Source organism: Podarcis gaigeae (genome assembly GCF_964106915.1).
Source record: "Podarcis gaigeae genome assembly, chromosome: 3".
In the NCBI taxonomy this organism is placed as follows: domain Eukaryota; kingdom Metazoa; phylum Chordata; class Lepidosauria; order Squamata; family Lacertidae; genus Podarcis; species Podarcis gaigeae.
Genome location: NC_139680.1, coordinates 72,045,072 through 72,060,094, shown reverse-complemented (window position 1 = coordinate 72,060,094; position 15,023 = coordinate 72,045,072). Strand labels below are relative to the sequence as shown.

The 15,023-nt window shown below is 42.4% G+C and overlaps 1 protein-coding gene across 5 annotated transcripts in view; it reads left to right on the top strand.

The window, feature by feature from the left end:
• Positions 1 to 15,023, top strand: part of RPS6KA2 (ribosomal protein S6 kinase A2) — a 188,590-nt gene that overhangs the window by 66,286 nt on the left and 107,281 nt on the right. The window contains exon 1 of one of the 5 annotated variants that reach the window (XM_083732337.1): positions 3,721 to 4,500. The exons of the other annotated variants lie outside the window; for them this stretch is intronic. Coding sequence (XP_083588463.1) covers positions 4,402 to 4,500 — 99 coding nt within the window. The 5' untranslated portion in view covers positions 3,721 to 4,401. Of the gene's footprint in view, positions 1 to 3,720; positions 4,501 to 15,023 lie in introns of those variants that run through there. 5 annotated transcript variants of the gene reach the window in all.

The following is a 15,023-nucleotide window of genomic DNA, read 5'->3' as shown; positions in this document are numbered from 1 at the left end:
TGTTTCCATACTGGCCATGCCACTCTAGGTCTTCTGGCTCTCCTCTTTTCTCCTCTGACACTACAGATACTCATGAGCACATCTGAGCCTCAGTCTAATTGTGGAAACAGGTTCAAATAATGCACTATAGAATGGCATTTCCTTCTGCTTCTTTCTACTGCATTGTACACACTCCCATGTGTGTGTGCTTTCTATCATTTTTAGCCATGTTTTCTAGTTCAGTAAGATCTTAAAATTGCTTATGGCTCTTCTAGGTTTTGTTCCATCAGGAAGTTGTTCTCTATTTTTCCATTCTGTTCCTTAATAGTAATATCACATGTGACTGTACAGACCCTTGCAAACACCACCAGATAAAATGCTAAGAAGTTTTATTTATTAGAAGATTTGCACCTGGTGGTTTATTAATAGCGTTATTAATTATAGCTATCCATCAAATGGTAGTCTCTATAGCCAATATTTTCCTGATTGGTTAAGACTACACCCAATATTTTTGATGGAAAAAGTTACCATTCAACAACTTTTGCTAATCAGCTTCCCCTCACCCTGTAATTGATTTCAACCCTTGACATCAGCCATGGAGACAGGGTGTGGTGCCAATCAATGGAGTTGTGACATTCTCCAAAGATGAGAACTTCCTTGAACATACATGTCTTATTCCAAGTGAAAACAAATCAACGAAAGCTCCTGTTTTGTTTTGCAGGCATTATCTTTGATTTCCCCCTATTCTGCCTGGAGAAACATAAAACTGGTCAGCCTGTAGCTCTGGAGTTTTTCATTAGTTTACTTTAGAAACAATCGCCCATCTGGAATGGTCATCCTGAGGTCACTTTTATTAGGAATCTTAAATCCCACATTACATTGAAGGCTTCAGCAGAGGTAGGAGAATTCCCAGAACAATTTTCCTATTGAAAACAGGACTCTACTTTAACAATGGAGTTGTGATGCAAAAGTAAGCTCTCCATGGCATATTGTACCAGGCTGAGCTAAATGACCATACGCTGAAGCTATTGCTGGATGCTGCCCATTGACTTGCAGGGGTCAGCACTGTTCCGGGACTACTAAACAAATTGTCTTCTGCTGCACAATCTTGAGAAAGGCATCGTTCATCATATTGTGCTGTAAGTTGTTTATTGCTGAATACAAACTTCCTGGATTCTATTGCACAGGCACTTGCAGTGGTTGTCTTCTAATGATTTTGATGAATTGTAATCAAAAATCTTTATAGGGATATCAGAAGCTACTTATGCTGAACCCTGCCACAGGTCCATCTAGCCTAAGCTTACCAGACATCCCCATTTCCCAGGGACAGTCCCCAGATTTACAAATCAGTCCCCATACAAAATCCATTGAAGTTGAAAAGTGTCCCTGGGTTCATTGAAAAAAATCTGGTAACCTTAATCTAGCCCAGTATCTTCAACACTGGCTTTAAAGAGCTTTCCTGAATTTCAGATAGATCTTTCCAAGTCCTACCTGGAGATGCTAGGGACTGAACTTTCTATATGCCAAGTACATGCTCTGTCACCAAGCAGTAGCTGTTCCCCAGAAGCCACACTGCTCTGTACTAAAATTGCCAGCATGTTATTTACCCCTGACCCCCCCCCCCAATATCTCTCTTTATGCATATCCATTTATTGATTTCTCTCCCTTCTCCTTCTGTGGTGGTAGAAGTTCCTCTGAGGGGAGTCAATTAATTAGTTACTAACACGAATCCCTAATCTCAGTTTTTTACAATGTAAATTGCTCCAATCATTGTTTGTCTGTAACTACACTGAAGCAATTTCCAATTTAATTTATTTTTGGCTTGTCCCTGTTTATTGGAACCCTGTTGATTGGAACCCCATCAGATATGCCTTGGGTATATTTTACTGTCTGCAAATAAAGTCTGTGTAGGACTTTTGCTGGGATATAAAACAGTCTTCATCCTCCTGCATAGGCAAAATCTTCAAATTTACAATTTCCATTTTTTGGTATTATACTTGTATTCAGTCATAAATCACACAAGATTTGCCGGATCAAAATAATAGTAGCAGCAGCTTCAAAAGTGTACATTAATAATAATAATAATTGCAAAACAATGGACGGTTTTAAATTGTATGGGAGCAAAGACTGTAGTGCCTTTCTGACCACAGAGAGGCATTAAAACTACTGTTTCAATAGCTGGAACCAGTTTGTCCAGGAATTCTTTAACAAGACTTAGTTGTGATTCCTGTATTGCAGGGGGTTAACCTAGATGACCCCTGTAGATGACTCTACAATCTCATGATTCTAAGACAGGATGGACACATGCTGTTGTCCAAACCATGCCCTCAAGTGAAGTAATCAGGAATTGACCCAAGAAGATGCTGAGGATATGTGAGGATATTTCTTGTGTGTACACATTCTAGTACAGTAAGTGGTGCATGAATATGATGGACAAGAAGTGGGAGTTGTATTGGGGTTTCATGAGACTAGAACTTAAAATATCTTTCTGTCTTTTCTCATATTTCTGGCTGGGTGGCAAATGGCAGTTGACCAGCATAATCAGCTGAGACAACAGAGAGGAGTGCCTATAGGTGTCATAAGACATAATTAGCAACTTTCACACACGATAGATTCCTCTCTTTAAGTCTGAATGATTGGTGGCAGTGGCCTCTGGGAACTATCTTCAGCATTGTGTTGTCATCTACATGTATCTGACCATCCCAAGTGAGTCATGAATAAGTCACCAGAGAAATTCAGTGTCACTGTGGGAAGGAGGCATCTCCATATTGTAACCTTTTAGCCTGGAGACAGAATATTAGCAAGAGGGAGGTGCAATAGTAGTTTGGTGGAACAAATGTGGGGAAGAACTTTGGAAATTTTAAAACATTAAAGAAATTCCCTACCCCTTCAGCTAAGATAGACAGAAATTTTCCCATGAGAAATTGCCAGCATAGGCTTCCAGAAGAAGAAAAAGAAACCTTCAAGTTCCCCATTCCGTGGAGTGGCCATTTTGGCAACTGTTACTGCTGGATTATGGAAACTGTGGCCCTGCAGAATCCAACTCCCATGAGCCTCAGCCAGCACGACCAGTGGTCGGAGAGGGTGTAAATTAAAATCCAAGGACATCTGGAGGGCCACAGGGTCCCCTTCTTTGCAACAGCAACAGCTCTTTGGTGATACCAGTGCTCATTTAGACATTTAATGTCGCAAGAACATAATAGCAGCAATGTTTTATAATTTATGTACGTGACTCATTTCAGAGCTTGGTCCTTCGGATGCAAATGTCAGCTGGCCCCCCAAGTGTTGCTCTTCCACCCAAACCCTTTGGGCACTCCTTTGCATTTTTAACATCCCTTTAATATCACTGCCATGCAGACTATCGGGATGATTAAAGAGGATGGCTTTTAAGTGCCTCTAAGTGCATTTAAGGTGAAACTGTGGTTCTGAAAAGTCAAGGTGGTGGTATGCAGCTGGTGAGTACTGGAATGTGAGCTTGTATGTAGAGATCAGATGGAATCTTTTAGTTCTGTAGCAAGGCAAATGAAGAAATCTGATGTTTCAAGGTCTTGAGTGTTCTCTCTAAAACTGAACCATTTTTTTCCCTTTGTGGGGGCGGGGTTGGTTGAAACTCTAGAAAAGTCATAAAGGAGGAAAGACATTCACAACAGCAGTTAGAAATAAAGGCTTGGGAAGCTGCATCTCTTCTGCAGCAGCCTGATGTGACTGACTGACTGACTGACTGATTGACTGACTGACTGACAGGAGAAATCTCCCAGGAGAATCTCCTTTGTCGAGCAGCTCATCTCTTCCCAAATCGGACCAGGATAATTATAGCTCTCCCTCGCTCTGCTGCAGTTTGCAAGCAGCTTAGGGCGGGAGTGCAGCAGGGCGCCTGCTTCCACCGCGCGATCCGGGAGAGCCAGGAAATTGACAAAAGACCTGCTTTAACCAAGAGGACAACTAATAGGCACATTTAATATTTATCTCCCATCTGCAAGGGCTGGGGATTTGGAGCTTATAATGCGGGCAGCAAGAGCCCGGCTCCGATTGGACGTAGTAGAGGGACCGAAGGCGAGGGAGGGGCGCGAAGAGGCAGCGAGTTGGGCTGGCAGTTGCAGCGAGGAAATGTAAACACCGGCGGCGGAGGCGGAGCGAAAAAGGCGCTTCATCTGCTCCGGGCAGCGAGCCGCGGGCGGCGGGGGCGCTTCTGGAGATGCGCCTCGGAGGGGCTTAGCTCTCTGTCTCTCTCTCTCCCCGGGACTGGATGAATCCCCGAAGGGAGCTCCCTTCTCCTGGCTGCCCAAGTGAGGAAGGCTCGCCCGCCGCTTCTCCTCCTCGGATGGATCTAACGCGGGAGTGTGCCGGGCTGCCCTAGCAGCGCGCGGCCACTGCGGCTCCTCGGTCGCCTCGCTGCCTGCTGCCCTTCCAGACGCCGGGGCAATGGAAATGAGCATGAAGAAGTTCACAGTGCGCAGGTTCTTCTCGGTCTACCTCCGCAAGAAGTCTCGCTCCAAGAGCTCGAGTCTCAGTAGATTTGAGGTAACCAAAAAATAATAATACCCGGCACGGTCTTAACTTCACCGGCGTCTGACCAAATGCTCGATGTTCCAAGTTCCAAAAGATAGTTTTCTCTCTCTCTTTCCCTCTTGGGCTCATTGCTGCGGAATTTGCTAGTGACGTTGCTGGTGCAAGAGTCTTAGGACAAGGGAAAAACTGTGTGATTTTTTAAAAAAATGGTTTCATTTGTTTGTTGTTTAGTCGTTTAGTCGTGTCCGACTCTTCGTGACCCCATGGACCAGAGCATGCCAGGCACGCCTGTCTTCCACTGCCTCCCGCAGTTTGGTCAGACTCATGTTTGTAGCTTCGAGAATACTGTCCAACCATCTTGTCCTCTGTCGTCCCCTTCTTCTTGTGCCCTCAATCTTTCCCAACATCAGGGTCCTTTCCAGGGAGTCTTCTCTTCTCATGAGGTGGCCAAAGTATTGGAGCCTCAGCTTCAGGATCCGTCCTTCCAGTGAGCACTCAGGGCTAATTTCCTTAAGAATGGATGCGTTTGATCTTCTTGCAGTCCATGGGACTCTCAAGAGTCTCCTCCAGCACCATAATTCAAAAGCATCAATTCTTCGGCGATCAGCCTTCTTTATGGTCCAGCTCTCACTTCATCTGTTTATCAAAAATAATTTCACTTTCCAGCTGAAGGGTGGAAGGTGGTGTTGGGGAACGTTAGAACCAACGAAGTAGACCCCATGGGGAAACCATTTTCTCAGTTTTACAACTGTTTCCCTAAAGGTGTGGTCTCTTACTCATTTTATTCCACCCTCCTTCCAAGGAGCTCAGGGTAGTTCTCCTACCCTGCCCCCAAGTAATCCTCACAACAATCTTGTGAGGTAGGTTAGGCTGGGAGGCTGGGAGTGGCCCAAGGTCACCCAGTGAGCTTCATGGCCCAGTGGAGAGCTGAACTGAGTTCTCCCCAGTCCTGCTTCCAGACTTTTAACCACTCCGTATGTTCCCACGGTGCTGCAGTTTTAGCCTGTCTACAGATAGCTGTCCCCTCAAGACCTCTCTTATTTGTGCATGGTAAGGCTAAGGTAGGTTTGTGCTTCAGGTGGAAATAAATAAGACTTCTGTGGAATTTGGAAGCCTTCCGAGTCCAGTGGCAGGCAGCATCTCCATCCTTTTGGGTCATGTCAGTCTTTGAAGCCAGTGGTGCATCTGTTCATTTTGCAACTAGTGTAAGCTGGTACAAGAGATTGTAAAGATTGCTAAGACCCAGTTTCACACACATTAGCATAAACGGCATAAAAAATTTACAGCACAAAGCCCAGGAGCAAGTCCTACTGAGTAAGGACCCAAGTAGAGTATGCACAGGATTGCAGCTGGACAAGACATGCCAGTACATGCCTACTGACATGCCAGTACATGCCTCAGCAAGTTCAGTTGAACTTTCTCCCAGGTAAAGATAAGTGTACAGTGGTACCTCGGGTTAAGAACTTAATTTATTCTGGAGGTCCGTTCTTAACCTGAAACTGTTCTTAACCTGAGGTACCACTTTAACTAATGGGGCCTCCCACCACCACCGCGCTGCCGGGTGAATTCTGTTCTCATCCTGAAGCAAAGTTCTTAACCCGAGGTACTATTTCTGGGTTAGCGGAGTCTGTAACCTGAAGTGTCTGTAACCCGAGGTATCATTGTATCTTAAACAGGGTTGTGGCTTTAAAAAGGTTTTCTGCTCTGCTTTTCCAATTCCTCTCTCTTGATCCCAATTACTGCAACTGAGAGTTTTGCTAAGGAACTGTGTTTGATTCTATGGAGGTGTTCCTTGCTCATGGTCGCACTGTTTGAAAATGGATTTTATTTTGCTGGTCTCTATTAGCTGTGAGTTAAACCACAGAGCCTAGTACTTGCCAGTCAGAAGGTCAGTGGTTCGAATCCCCACGATGGGGTGAGCTCCCGTTGCTCGGTCCCTGCTCCTGCCAACCTAGTAGTTCGAAAGCACGTCAAAGTGCAAGTAGATAAATAGGTACTGTGTGCTGCTCTGGTTCTGTGTGCTGCTCTGGTTCTCCAGAAGCGGCTTAGTCATGCTGGCCACATGACCTGGAAGCTGTACGCCGGCTCCCTTGGCCAATAAAGCGAGATGAGCACCGCAACCCCAGAGTCAGTCACGACTGGACCTAATGGTCAGGGGTCCCTTTACCTTTACTTTTATAAGCTGGCAGCCTTGATAAGTACCTGCATTCAGACAATGCAGTACTGCATTTCCTCTGAGAAGAAACTATTCTTCCAAGAGAGAAGTGAACCTTCAAGATGAGGGGGGGATGTTTAAGGGGAATTAAGAGCTAAAGGAAGTGGGAACACTGAAATTTTCTGTGTTGGGGTGGACCAGATTTCTCTGTTCTTTCTTGATGCTGCTTTCTGGCTCTCCACTTAGAACAATATATCTGCATTTTAAAAGCAATTGAAATACAACATAAAACAAAGGATTGCTAAAGTTAAGGCAGGGAAAGCCCACCCCTAGTGGTCAGTATTGAACAAAAAGATCTTTTAACAACATTAAATAATGTAAAACTATTTTCAGAACAAGCAGAATGTGCACCTTTTAATTTTTGCTGATCTTAGCAATGCTGGCATGCTTCATAGTTAAAATTGCAAAAGCTGCCTTAGGGAAACCATGACCATCCACACCTTCCTTCACTGTCAAGGCGCACGTACGTCTTTGCCCCAGTTGGACAGCTGCTTGATGGAGTTGATGCCAAGTAAATGCCAGCAGTTTTCAGAAGTGGACATCTTCTGAGAAGGGTACCATATGGATTCAGGGCAAGTGAATGGCAATTGGTCATCTATTTTAGCACCCAGTAGGGTTCAAGAGGTGAATGAATGAATCTGTTTATTATGGTCACTGACCAGAGATGTTCAAGAGGTGATTTTTTAAAAAAGAAAAAGGTGCAAGAATTCTTTCTATTTGACTGTGTTACTTAGGAATTCTTTGTTACAATAGTATTTAATGTTTTTGTTGTCACCTGATTGTGGCAGTGGATTCCTCGCCCTCCACTGGGGTGGCTCCAATACTCTCAGTTGTTTTTATAGTAATGTGGGATAGAAATATTGGGAACAGAGAAGCAATGTGTTTAATAATAATAATAATTTAGTTGTACCCTGCCCATCTGACTGGGTTTCCCCAGCCACTCTGGGCGGCTCCCAACCAAATATTAAAAACACAATACATCATTAAACATTAAAAACATCCCTAAACTGGGCTGCCTTCAGATGTCTTTTAAAAGTCAGATAGTTGCTTATTTCCTTGACATCTCATGGGAGGGTGTTTCACAGGGCAGGCGCCACTGCTGAGAAGGCCCTCTGCTTAGTTCCCTGTAACCTCACTTCTCACAGTGAGGGAACCGCCAGAAGGCCCTCGGCGCCTACAATTGTCTAATATTACTTATAGTTTAGTTACTAGGTGGCACTGAACTTAATTGTATTTGTTCCTGAGATCATCCTACATATGTGAGGACTGGACAGTAGTTAATGTAACACTAGTTTTGTTTTGGTTTTTTTAAGGTTGGAGGGGGGGTAGAAATTACAGTCCAGTTAGCTTAATGTCTGTTCTGGCAAAAATGTCTGGAAATCATTATTAAAGATAGGCTGAGTGGATAGGTGATAAAATGCAATTGCAAACATGTGCAAAGTGATACATGTTGAGGCAATGAATCCTAATTCCACACATAAGCTTATGGGGTCTGAACTTGGTGTGTCTTGACCAGGAATGAGTCCTTGGGGTTGTAGTGGGTAGTTCTATGAAGATGTTGACCCAGTGTGCATCAGCTGTGATAAGGGCAGATTCCATGGTAAGGATTATTAGGAAAGGAATTGAAATTAAAACTGCCACTATCCTAATGCTGCTATACAAATCTGTAGTGCAGCCACATTTGGAATACTGTCTACATGCAGGAGTGCCCAAACTTTTTTCAATGAGTGCCAGATTTGATTAAGTGAACATGCGTGAGGCCTGACCAAAGTTGTTGAGCTTTAGGATTGAAGTTGCTGAACTTTTTTAGGATTTTACCCCAGGCCATATACTGCCACGGGGACCAGATTAGGCCCCTGAAACGGACTTTGGACATGCGTGGTCTACAGTTCTGGTTGCCTCACCTCAAAAAGGATATTGTTGAGTTGGAAAAGGTTCAGAAAAGGGCAACCAACTTGATCAAAGGGGTGGTGCGACTCCCCTGTGAGGAAAGGTTGCAGTGTTTGGTACTTTTTAGTTTAGAGAAAACACAAGAAAGAGGTGACATAATAAAAAGTTTACAAAATTATGCATGGCATGGAGAATGTGGATGGAGAAAAGTTTTTCATAGTGCTAGAGCTTATGGGCATCCAGTGAAACTGAATGTTGGAAGATTCAGGTCAGATGAAAGAAACTACTTCACACCACACATAGTTAAAACAATTGAATTTGCTCCCAACTTGGATCACATCAGAAGAGGGTTAGAGAAACGCATGGAGGATAGGGCTATCAATGGCTACTAGCCACAATGGCTCTCTTCTTTTTCCACAATTGCCTTTGAATACGAGTTGCTGGGGATTGCAGGTGGGGAAAGCAAGGTTGTGCTCAGTTTCTGCTTGTGGGTTTCCTATAGGCACCTGGTTGGTCACTGTAAGAACAGGATGTTGGACTAGATGGACCTTTGGCCTGATCCTGCAGGGCTCTTCTTATGTTCTTTTTGAGTAGAGTTGGGAGTTTCCTCTTGCTGTTCTGTTCTTGTTTAAGAGACAATGAAGCTCTTGTCTAGCTTCCTGAATGGTGTTCTCTGTAAGCCTTCTGTGACATGGTGTCAGAAGTCTAAGTTTTAAACCTACGGATTCCAAACCAGACAAAGAAAATGGAATTGTTCCATGCACCAAGACTCCTCAGCTTTTATGATCCTGAAGCATGGGCTGAATGGAAAGAAAGAGTTGCTTGCTTTAGCCTAGCTGCAAAAAGAGTGAAAAATAGTGCAAGTGCGTTCCATCCTTTATGAAAAAACAAAAAAAAAAATCCTTCCAGTAGCACCTTAAAGACCAACTAAGTTAGTTCTTGGTATGAGCTTTCGTGTGCATGCACACTTCTTCGTATCTGAAGTGTAGACCCAAAGACAACAGAAATAATTCAACTCCAATCACAAATAGAGGTGGTTAAAAAAGTGAAATATCTCGGTATTTGGATAACACCTAAAAATATAGATTTATTCAAAAATAATTATGAGCCGGTGTGGAGGGATATAAGAAAGGATTTGGAAATATGGGGAGGGCTGAAACTGTCATTTTGGGGAAGGATTAATACAATTAAGATGAATGTCCTTCCACGGCTGATGTTCTTATTCCAGACTATCCCTATAATCAAGGGGAGCCGAATCTTTAAAGAGTGGCAAAGAGTGCTCTCACGATACATCTGGCAGGGAAAAAAACCTAGGATTCAGTTCAAATTATTAACGGACATAAAAGAAAGGGGGGGGGGTTTGCTCTGCCGGATGTGAAACTATATTATGAGGCAGTTTGCCTCTGTTGGATAAGAGATTGGGTTAAGTTAGTGAATAGGGAGCTTCTCGATTTGGAGGGCTTCGATAACAGATTCGGCTGGCACGCCTATTTATGGCAGAACAAAAGAAAAGTACATAAGGGATTTGAAAATCATATTTTTAGAGGGCCACTAATTGAAATATGGGAAAAATATAAAAATTTGTTGGAACCGAAAACACCACACTGGCTTTCACCCCCGGAAGTAATGAGTGTAAAGACTATTAATATGAGAAGTAATTGGGCAACATACAGTCAGTTATTAACTAAAGAAGATGGAAAATGGAAGGTTAGACTATACGAACAAGTCAAGGACCATGTTTATGATTGGCTACACCATCTTCAGGTGAGTCAGATGTTCAGAAAAGATATTAAAGAAAGAGGTTATGCAGAGAAAGAGTCCAAATTTCAGACGGAGATTATAAATAATGAAGAGAAAATTATATCTAAAATGTATAGAATACTGTTAGATTGGAATTTGGGAGACGAGGAAGTCAAATCCATGATGATCCGCTGGGCAAAGGATGTAGGACATAGTATACTATTTGAGGACTGGGAAAAACTTTGGAAGGATGGATTAAATTTTACGGCGTGTATAATGATAAAGGAAAATGTCATGAAGATGTTCTATAGGTGGTACCTAACACCTATGAAACTATCGAAAATGTATAAGGTGGACAATAAGTGTTGGAAATGCAAGGACAAAGAGGGCTCCTTTTACCACATGTGGTGGGAGTGTGGAAAAGTAAAACAGTTTTGGGAAAAAATTTACATTGAACTAAAGAAGATCTTAAAATATACGTTCACAAAGAAATCAGGAATTTTCCTATTAGGGATACTAGGCCACGAGATAAAAAAAGAAGATTGTAAATTAGTATACTATGCAGTCACAGCTGCAAGGGTAGTGTTAGCCCAGATGTGGAAACAGCAGGAAACACCAACGGTGGAGGAGTGGAGATCAAAGCTGCTAGACTACGCGGAATTGGATAAACTTACAGGAAAAGTTAGGTATATAAGAGACCAAAAGTTCATCAAGGATTGGGGAAAGTACGTAGACTATCTGGAATCTATCAGTGAGGGGAAAACAATGCTAAAGGGATTCAGAGATGCACTGTGATAGACTAGGAGTTATGTGTAAAGAAAATAGGAGATAGAGAAAGATACACTGACAATATATGCTAAGAAATGTGTAACCCAAATTATTACTTCGAATGATTTTCGGGCAAGCTAAAGGAAGCCTCGAAAGGGAAGATTAGGTAACTTTGTTGATGTGAAAATTATAATTTTGTGTATCTTCTTTTTATTTTTATTTTCCTTTTTATTGTTATTTGTTTGTGTAATATTCTTTTTTGTTTATCTGTGTTTTAGTCTCTATTTCTTTTATGGAATGAAACAATAAAAAGAATTTTCAAAAAAAGAAAAAAAAAGAAAAATAGGTCAATTTGACACTCTATGTCATACCCAAATAGTGCAAGAAGTAACCGCTACATTGGACAGGTATTTTTTGTTAGGCTTTGTATTTTTTAAAGACCCTGACCCTCCATAGAGAATAAACTTTACAATTTGTGAGACAACAGTTAATTCCAAAATGTGTTCAGGAGTTGGTGCCATGGTTATTTCAAAAGATTCTGGAACTCTTGCATGAGGCAGAAACTGTTTTACGCAGCCCAACAGGTATGCTGTTCTGTCTTGTATTCTTTGCTATGTTTAGGGAAGCTTTTAACGTTTAATAGATTATTGTATTTTAATATTCTGTTGAAAGCTGCCCACAGTGGCTGGGGAAACCCAGCCAGATGAGTGTGGTATAAATAAATAAATAAATTATTATTATCATTATCATTATCATTATCATTATCATTATCATTATCATTATCATTATTATATTATTGTTATTATTACTTATTATTATTAATTATTACTATGAATTATTATTATTATGAAGAGAAGCAGGTCACGTTCACCATGTGTGTGATTTGAGAGCATAGCCTACATGATTTCCTCAGTCATGGAGTAGCTGCCTGGATGAGACTAATGAAATCATTGGGAGAAGTAGAGGTCTTCAGAGACAGTGGTCAGCTAAAAAAGTGATATTGTCAAATCGTATGGTGTTCAGACATCATACAGAGTCCCTACTCCATTGGTAGGCAAACTAAGGCCCGGGGGCTGGATCCGGCCCAATCACCTTCTAAATCTGGCTCATGGACGGTCCTGAAATCAGCATGTTTTTCATGAGTAGAATGTGTCCTTTTATTTAAAATGCATCTCTGGGTTATTTGTGGGGCACAGGAATTCGTTCATTTCCCCCCTCCAAAATATAGTCTGGCCCCCCACAAGGTCTGTGGACAGTGGACCGGCCCCCTGCTGAAAAAGTTTGCTTGTCAAACTGTTTGCAAAATGCAACTATTTTTCCTTCTGCCTACCTCATCACCTGCTCAAATTCTGTCCTTCCCTTCTGAAACTCTGGCCTTTTGTCTCTGCTATCTCTCTCATCTCAGGGAGAGGCTTTCTCCATTTTCTGTCCAGCCCAGAGAGTCTCGGTTAATGGTCTTCTTAATGGGACATAACTGATTTTTTGTGCTCTTTTAATGGTGCATCTCTCCAGGCAGCCAGCCTGGCTTAGAAAACAAAACAAAAAAAACCACATGGTTTATTTTTAACATGCTAAATTGAATGTCTGGCACCTTCTCTTAATTCTAACATTTACTAAATCTAGGACACATGGTTGTCTTGGACCCACAAACTCTGGCATCCAAAGTCTATAACAATATTTTCCAAATTGGAAGTCTTAAGCAGACTTAACCAGAGCATTAAATTGGCTACTACTTTGTGGGAGATTTGTTTTCAATGCATCCTACTTGGAATCACACAGGTGCCTCTGAATTTTTTCAAATGAAGGTGGCGGAACTGCTTAGATACATAAAAGGAGTTATTGGGCTATGCCCAGCACTACAACTCCATTGGCAGAAGTTCAGTGTGTGCAACAGAACTTCTTCCTCTCCTGTCCCCTCCAGCCACCCTGCACACCCCCAGAATTGGCTTTGAAAGATTGTGAGACCATCGGGAGTGGATTTTGGTGGTGCACAGTGGGAGGAGAGGAAAGAGAAGCCCAGTGGCACCAGTGGATCTTCACTGGCACAGGATAGGAAACAACCCATTGTCTTCATGGACTTCAGCCTAATAATTGGCATGCCAGTGGAAGAAGATAACCAAGCTCAAGTCTTCATAGCAGGGCGAGGAATTGAGAAATAGTTCTGAATTCTAGGAAATCTTGTTATTCTTCCAAGTCAATGAGTCAGGGGACAGCGTAGAGTGCAAGAACAGCGTTAGAAGCAGCCTTTGGTTTTAACATCTATGGTTCTTTTCCTTTAACCCTACCTCATAGCTCAGTAAGTTTGTTAAAGCATGGAGAAGGGGCAAGAAGAGAAATGGGCAAACTGTGCCAATGCTTTACAAGTCAAGGCAAAAATTTCTACCGAGCCAACATTTGGTTTGGATATTTCTGAACTGGGGATGTTTGGGGAGTTAGGAGAGAATCAAAAGTTATTTTCTATCCCTAGTTTGAGCCACTAGCCATATGGCTGCTATAATACATAGCTCAGTCCTATGTTAATTAAATCTGAACTTTGCAGAGGAATGCCAGTAGACAGTATCATTATGATTCCCTGTTACTCCACAGTTTTACAGTATAAGCTGCAGATTATTGTTTGGCTTCCACCCTATTTGATTTCTGCAGAGTCTTAATGGTGATGTCAATGCAGCATTCATTAAGACTGTAAAAAAAATTAAAGCTCCAAACAATGAGCACATAGTTACTTCACTCTGTTACATTGACTTGCATGGCACCCACAGACATTTGAATGATATGATGCCCAGATATACACAATGTATTCAATTTATTTTAGCATGAGAGACCCTGTGGCATCTATTAGAGCAAAAGTAAAACAGGACAATTAGAAAGCAAAAAGGAAGCCACATGCATATGACTACAGACATGCTCATTCAGCATTGTGGTCTAACCATAACAATAAATTTCAATACACATCTAACACCAAATCCATGAACAAATTTGCAAGCCAGGGAATTAAAATTCTTCTAATTTTTATAGGAACACTGCCTACATATTCTGAAACTCAAATGTCTGAAAAATCCCAGGGTGTCTAAAAAATCTTTTGGACATACCTTTTCATAATGGGCATCTTGCTCTTGCAAATGCAATGTGTTTGCTTCCATTTTCCCATTTCGTTCATGGCCTGTGAGCTGATCATATAAATTCCACTATGATAGATGTATGATATGTTTAAATAACTGGAGTGCAGAATTGACTTAACCCAACTGTATATATCCAATTCTGCATTTCTGATCGTTTTCAGTGATTAAGTGGTAGCGTTGCCCAAATGTTGGCCTATTTTCTCTTTACTTTTAAGCAGTAGTGGCTTGGAAACCCAAATAAAAGTTCTATCCCAGGGCGGTCCAGCCTTTCCAACCAAGTGGGCCACAGGAGTACCTTGACACAGAACCCGAGGGTCACACATTGAATTAAATTTCCATTTCGTAAATTAAAGTGTTTGCAAAATAGTTAATGTTGTTCAATATACAGTATATATAATTAAATACAGAAATAATAGATTTAATATGTTTATTTGTTAAACAGCATTTACCAGTGTGCACCGACCCCTCTCGCTCTCCAGGCTTCAGGAAGCTCTGCTCACCCTTGGGAGACCGGCGTGACTTTGCGCCGGGCTCCCAACAGTTGCGTAGAGCTGCCTGCGCTCCCGGGCTTCGTGCAGTTCTATGCAACCCTAGGGAGTCCAGCACGGCTTTGCGCTGGGCTCCCAACGGTTGTGCAGAGCTGCCTGCATTCCAAAGTCTGGGGTGCGCTGAAGAGTGCGCCTGGGCTTCACGCAGCTCTCTGCAAGCCTGGGGAGACCGGCGCGGCTCCCTAGGCTTGCGGATAGCAGGCTGTTCTGGGGGCTGGGGTCGGGGGAAGCTCGGGCTTCCCCCGTGCCAGCCCC